This window comes from Athene cunicularia (assembly GCF_003259725.1).
Source record: "Athene cunicularia isolate RWA chromosome 3 unlocalized genomic scaffold, athCun1 chr3_part1, whole genome shotgun sequence".
NCBI lineage: Eukaryota > Metazoa > Chordata > Aves > Strigiformes > Strigidae > Athene > Athene cunicularia.
In genome coordinates this window covers 81856727-81863893 of record NW_020799097.1, presented here as the reverse complement: position 1 = coordinate 81863893, position 7167 = coordinate 81856727, and the positions used below count along the sequence as shown (strand labels likewise).

Sequence of the window (7167 nt, the reverse complement as noted above, 5' to 3'; positions counted from 1 at the left end):
TGTACTAAAAGCAAAGAAGTGGTTCCTAGTTGTCTCTGAGACTGAAACACATCCTAAAATTCTTTATTAAAAATCCAGCTGCGTGCTTGCATTCAGGTATTGTATTTAACAATCCATCAGCGATTACCTTATGTTTACTGCTAACATTGTCTGTGAAGCGTAGGTGTACTGTACCAGATGGGATTGCTTACACATGCACAAAGGCAACACCGTTCTCAAACATGGTATTTGTTCCCAAGATCAATATCAGTTTTCTTAGCAGCCAAGCTAGCAAGTGACATGCCTTTGACCAAATCCAAAATCACACAATGAAAGAGATTCAGGAAGGCATTTAAAATGTATAATTGGCCAAAAATCACAAGGAGAGTATTATGCAACTTACTCTGCTCACTAGGCTGCAGTCATTAAAGACTTCGCAGCTTCAGAAGCCAGAGGGACAGTGAGACCTATTGCTGGGAGACAGCAAAGCTATGTTCACTGGCCCTTAATGTATGCCCATAGCCAGCAGGGCAGGAAATCCAAGCTGAAGTTCACATTTTCTAAGTCCTTACAAATCCGGCTGCTTGGACCTCACTGGAATACAGCTTTTAGGATTCTTGTAAGAATCTTATAAGAATCTTTTAAGCATCTGGGTCAGCTATGGGTATGTGCAGAAGCTGGAGTTCAGTATAAATAATCTGTGGAAGTTAGCCAAGGCAGCCCTCCCCTAAGGAGCAGCAAAGGAGAAGTCTCAGGCTCTCAGTGGTCTTGTCCTTTCATGTTAAAAGGAGACTTTCAATAGATTTGTCTTGGCCCTTTTTTTTTTGAGAACAGGAAGCACTGCACTTAGATTTCTGAAGTTTCTAATGATGCTTCTTACCAAAGAAATGAAGCTACTGCGGATCAAAAGGTTTTCTTGTAGACTAAAAATTGGTTAGTGAGGCAGGAAACAGAGAGCAGGAATAAATTATTGCTGTTCAAAAGGAGAGAGATTAACAAAGGACCTGTGCTGAGGCCTGTCTTCTTGTATGTAGTCATAAATGACTGGTCAGTAAAAAAACATTTCCTGATCATATTTTTTTACTGATTCAGGAGAGTAAAGACTAAAACTGAGAGAGGATCTCTCACTGTCTTGTGTCCAGGCAGTAAAATAGCTGGTGGCATTCAGCATTAATAGACACAAGGTAGCAGACATGGTGAAAAAGTCTAAAATACATAGTGAGGGGCTCTAAATTTACTGCTGTCACTCATCAGAAAGATCCTCAGTTTTTAGTGGATAACTCTGTTAAAGAACATCTACTTTAGTTCTGTTCGTTTGGGTGGAAGATGCTCTGCAAGTTGATTGCTGTTGTTCCCAAACAATGTATTGATGGCTGTCTTGAGATGTTAGGTGGACTGAATCTAGAACTGGAGGGAAACCTGGAGATGATGAGCTGCAAAACTCTTTTGAGTTCCCTTCTGAAGAGAACATCTAGTTCAGCAGTAGTATTAGATAAATGTGTCTAGATCATTGCAGAGAAATTGCATCTGACAGGTTCTTAAATACACGAGTAATGTGAGCCTCACAGCCTGCATTGTTTAAGTCTTTTCCAGAACTGTAACTCTCCTTCCAAGTTCCACTCTTCATTGCTGAGAAGTGAGTTGGTTGCATCCTAGTGTATCTGTAATGTGCATGGAGAAATATTCATTGCTGCCTTATTTAGAATGATCTTGTGCATATATAAAGATCCCTCTAACAGAGTTTCAGGTAGAAGGGAGAAATATGAGTCGTCTTATTTTCAGAAACGTTAGTTTGAGCTACCAGTCCTGTTCTTAGGAATGTGATTTCCACTTAAAAGAATATTTTTAGATTGTAGGTGAGCATCTGTTCATTTGACTTCCTTTTTGCTTTCACAAGATCTTTCATATTTTTTTCTTATTTCCCTTTTTAATTTTCAGGACTTTTAGATAAGGTGCAGGTTATTATGAAAATACCCTAGAACATGCCACCTAAAGAAGAAAATCTGCTTTCTTTACTTAGTGATGAGCTAATTAAACTCATCACATGAGCTAATTAAATCCATCAAAATCCATTACTGCTGGCAGTTTCTGCAAAGCAAGCTTGCACAAGGACTGGACTGTGAAAGATGCTTCTCAGCATTGGCCTTTGCCAAGGAGTAGCTCAGTTTTGGAGGCCTTGAAGGACTTAATCCTTTCTGCAGTACGAACCAGGGACATGGAACCAAACTCCATGTAGTTTATGACTTTACAGCATGTGCTCAGAGCCCATTTCTTTGAACTGGGGTTGTAGCAAGGGACAGGTGGGCATCTTCCCATGGAAAGTGTTTCTCAAAAGGCACTTAGGTCCTGATCCCATCAGCAGCTCTCCTGTGCTCCTGCTTCACACCTGTTTCATTGTTTCTGGCTTCTGTGCTTTCCCCATTCCTTGAAGAAACCCCCAGTCCCAGCCTGCTTTCTGAGACCAGGTAGGTGACTGGTGCTATTCTAGGACTTCTGAAGTGGTGGAGGCCTATGACATCCTGTTTGGTGAAGAGGAGGGAAGTTTCACGTGTGTTTCTGTTGCGCAAATTTGTGAGTTTATTTGGAATATGATCCAGAGGTACAGAAGTTGATTCAGACTTCTGTATTCACTACACAGGGAAACCTTCACTTTCTAGTGAGTTTTCATGCCTGCCAGCACAATAGCAGAAAGGTTTTTGGCCAGAAATGGCATCAAACTGGTGATGTAACCTTCACTGTAGGTTGAAGATACTGCCTCTATTAACCCGAGTAACTTAATATTGTGCTAGTATTGTTACACAGCACTCAGGAGAGCTGAGGGTAAGTGACTTGTCCCCAGGTTTACAGGAGACATTAATTCAGCCCAAGAACTTGGTGATTTACAGGTCCTGCTAGTCTACTCACAACCTCCAAAACAGTTAAGCTGCATGTTGGTTTCAGTGTCTTCTGTTCATCTGTTGAGTATTGTGGTTGGATTTCTGCCTCTCACATCTGTTTCTTGAAGACTACTGATATGAATACAACCATCCTAGACAGAAGAGCAGGAGAAACTTTTTAAAATAAGCCCATCTGTGACTCATGTGCTCATGCAGTCACTGTGGAGAGCTGCAATAAAAAATAACAAAATTATGATAAAGGTAGTAGCAGAAGACATCTACAGAAAGGCCAAAGAGAATTACATTCAAGGGAGGGGGAGAACTGTTCCTTCCTCGGATTCCTTGCTGCTGTATTGTGCGTCAGGACAAGCTGGCAGCTGCAATGGGGTCTGGTGATGCTATTTACTTTCCTGAGATTTTTTTTCAACTTGCTGTTTTAACAAGTCCACTGGATAATTACCGATCTCCCCCTTTGCTGGAGGAGCCAAGACACCTTGTGAGGGCTAAGCTGGGGCAGAAAGCAGCTGATCCAGGTCAGCCCTTGAACAAGGGTGCACACAGGTGGCTGGCAGTGCTCTATTAGGGCAGGAGCCACGCAGCGACAATGAAGCTTCAAAGACACCAGGCAGCAAGGCCTGATGCTTCAGGGACCTGCAGTTCTGCCTCACGAGGAGGTTTGAAGTGGCCAAGGGTGGGCTAAAAGTACTGATTCCCACTTACGTTGCTCTTCTGCAGAGGAGGTGTGGGCTCCATACAGGCCAGCAGTGGGTCTGACTCACAGAGTGCTGCAGAGACTGTACCCAGTGCTTCAGCCCATGAGGGCAAGCAGAGGAGCCTGTCACAACTCTACCCTCATCTCCAAGGAACTGAATTTGTCCTGCGAGTCCTCTGATAGTCTGAGATCATGAGGGCTCAATCTTGCCTTCACCTGGAGGGTGGCCTGGTTATATCTAATGCCTTCTCAGAAGGGTTTGCGCTCTGCCTTGTCCTTCTGGTGAGAGCCAACAACTCGAGTTCCTTTCATTCCTCAGCTCCAGATCTGTGAAGCTTTGGCATTTATAGATGCACACATGCACCCATATGGACATGCTGCTTTCTTGACATTCTCCTAGTCACATCTTGGGCTTCGCTGTCTGGAAGGTTTTGGTAAGCAGCAGCATGCCATCAAGTCAGGTGTTTATCCTTAGGGCAAGGTGTTGCCTGAAGAAATATAAATCACTTAATCTGTTGAATTTGTCTATATGTAGTTTAGAATTGCTTAACATGGGTAAATCTAGTTTGCTTAGCTCCCACTCAGGAGAGAGACTGTAATAAAGTGCTGTTTGAAATCCCAGCCCCTGTGTGTTTAGCCTGTTCTCAGGAAGGATGAGCCAACAGAAGCAATGACAGTTGCATCTGGTAAATCAGAGAGTTTTATGGATGCTGCTATCCATTCTGGTGCATAAATTCCCCCACAATCCATACTCAATGTTAAAAAAATCTGCTGCTGTTTTAGTAACAAACACACATTAGTTGTAGTTTTTAAAGCGGCATTTAGAACCTTTTGGATACCTACCTGACTGTATCAAACATACAGTAAAATGGAGTGCAGAGATAACAGAAGATGTCACTTATTGGGACTATGGAAAATGGAAGGACTGTCTGTACATTCTTCTCTGGCCTTGCCTCAGACAGGGGGCTTGGGGAGGGGTGTGGGTACTTCAGGCATGACAAAATGATATGATGAAGATGGAGTAAACTAATCTGGGAGCTTTGAGATCTCTATGTGCCCTTCAAACCAGTTATTAGAGTTGTACCTGTGCTCCTCTCCTATACCTTACCCTCCCTTGCTTCCCAAAGAAATAGCTTTAAAAATTCAGATGTGTAACACTGAATGGGACAGTGGTTGTGAGCAGCTTCCCACAGCCTGAGAATTTTGCCTGTGAGTGTAATCATTGTTAGCGAGTAGCATCTGTTTGGTCATGAAGAGATATGCAGGGAACAAACATACAGCTTGGACTAGGGCCTAATTATTAACATAGAAACTCAAGTCTCATACATAGCCCCTAAATGCCTGTTAGGTCAGCCTCTCCTTTTGTCTACTTCTGCTGGACATGTGTTTCCTGACTGATGTCTAACATCAGCCCTCTGGACTGATTTGTCCAGGAAGTCTAGATCAGACTTTCCTGTCGAGGACAGACTGGCAAGCAGTGCCTTGAGTTGCAGCCTTGGTTGCTTTGACGATTGTGTCTCTCCCTTCTGATTGCTTTGGCCAAATACTACCCACATTAAAACTGGAATAAAGGTGAAGTCAAGAGAAGGAAACAGATAGCACTGACCAAGACTGAGTTTAAAATCTTTTATTATTTAGCTTTGCCAAACAGATAATGGAGTCCAAAGTTGATTTGCTAAAATGTTTTGAAGTGGGTGCCACCCCTGCCTGAGACAAAGAGGACCTCAGTGGCAGCAGGGACCCTTAGGCTATGGCAGCAGTTCAAAAGAACACTTTTAATTTTGTATGCAACAATGTAAACTTCAAAAATAGTAAACTATAACCTTTTCCCCCCTTTTTACATAGCATGTGGTCTATCACAGATAGAAATTTAATGGCGAACCAAAATCGCGTAAGTAAACATCCTGGTGCTTACAAGTTTCATAAAAAGTGTTACATTTGATGTAAATATCTTACATTTTAAATTCTTCAACACTCACAATTATGGAGTAAAAGCAACTGGTGATTCACCCCCTTAGTCCATGCTCTCAGACTGTACATCAACCACGCTCTTGCCAGCCCCTTTGATAATTTTGGGTTGGGTTGTCCCACACATGACCAAGACTTCCCCTTCCTCACACTGGTGTTAATCAAGCGCAGCTCCACACAGGGGTAAAACCTGTGCAAGTGAGAAGAGAACCAGGTCTCCTGCATGCTATCTTGCAGTCCCCTGGGCCCCGCATTCCCACAGAAGCCATGGCGCTTATGGAGGGCACATCCTGATGTCGGTGGGAATTTGGGGTCCCCTGGGGCCGCAAGCTTGAGCCCTGCCATTGCATGTGCCTCGCGGAGGGACCTGGTTCTGCGTGGGTAAAGACAAGAGTTCTATAGAAGGCACTGGATTTCTCTTGCATGATTTTAAACGTGGACTACAGTCATGTGCAGAATAAGGAGATTTGGGCTCTAGACTGCTTTCTCTCTAGTGCTTTAGTGCAAGCATTTTTAGTGCTTGAATTTTCTCCTGGTTGAAGCGCAACATGCGCTCATTTACATAGAGTGATTTCCAAACCTCCTTCCTTCCTCTCTTCCCCCCATCTTCCTGTCCCCCAAAAGATTCCCTTTTTGTTCCTTGAAAACTTTCAGAGTACAGCTCTGGTCAAAAAATAAATGTGTGATGTAGCATAGCGTTTGTTTCTTTTAAATCACAGTGTGCAATGCATCATTCAGTACCTAATGTTCAAAATGTCTGCCCTGCTTTTCATGAAAATCATTCTTTAAAATAACCTATGTAAATATATTTTGACTATATATTACATTCATTTAAAAAGAGAAGAGAGGTTCTTGGTTTGCAGTTTTTTTCAGTGTACTACTTAAGTGAAAGGTCTGATGTGAAAAAAGTACAAGCAAACTGGACATGCCAAGACTCGATGCCTTAGATGGTGATCATATCAAAACTGTACAGGTATGTACACCGTGTTGGACAGGTGTGCTTCTTCCCAAGGAAAGACCTTTGCATCATCATGTATAAGGTTAACCACAAAGTTTTGGTAAAAAGAGCATTTAATGAGCAAAGGATGACATGGAGGGACGAGTTCTCCGGCTTTTGTTAGGCAGTCCTGAAGTAATGTCTCCATTCCCTTCGGGGATTTCTTCCTTCTTCCGGACTTTGAGACGTGTGAGGAGCTTTATTACCCAGACATCCCATTCCTCTGGTAAGAGCAACAGGAGGAAGCCCAGGCCAATAATGATGATGGCGATTACTCGGACACTGTTGAAGACAATTTCACTCGTGTAGTGATCAACAACTGTGTGGGATATTGAACGGGTGTTATTACATGGGACAAAGCATTAGGGCAGTATCCCCTTCCCACCCCTTCGCCTCCCTGGCTCGGAAGGCTGGCTGTAGCAGGAGAATGTGGCTGTGGAGGGGATGGTGGCAGGGAGACCACCCTTGATGCTGGCTTAGCACACAGCAGGGTACGGCCCCCCTCGGAGCAGGCAGAGCTGGCCTGTGGGCTCAGGGTGCAAAAGGGCACGATGTCTGGAGCTGCAGTTGTTGTCTGCAGCAGCATCTTCTCCCTTGTTTGCTGACAGCACAGGAACTCCTGCTTGAGGTCCAGG

General features: G+C 43.6%; 1 protein-coding gene across 1 annotated transcript in view; it reads right to left on the bottom strand.

Annotated features, from left to right (window-relative positions):
• Positions 1 to 5179: 5179 nt before the first annotated feature.
• The window catches only part of SLC35F3 (solute carrier family 35 member F3), a 178787-nt gene continuing 176799 nt past the window's right edge, over positions 5180 to 7167 (bottom strand). The window contains exon 7 of the mRNA XM_026846268.1: positions 5180 to 6851. Within this exon, the coding sequence (XP_026702069.1) occupies positions 6607 to 6851 (245 nt within the window). The 3' untranslated portion in view covers positions 5180 to 6606. The remainder of the gene's footprint in view (positions 6852 to 7167) is intronic.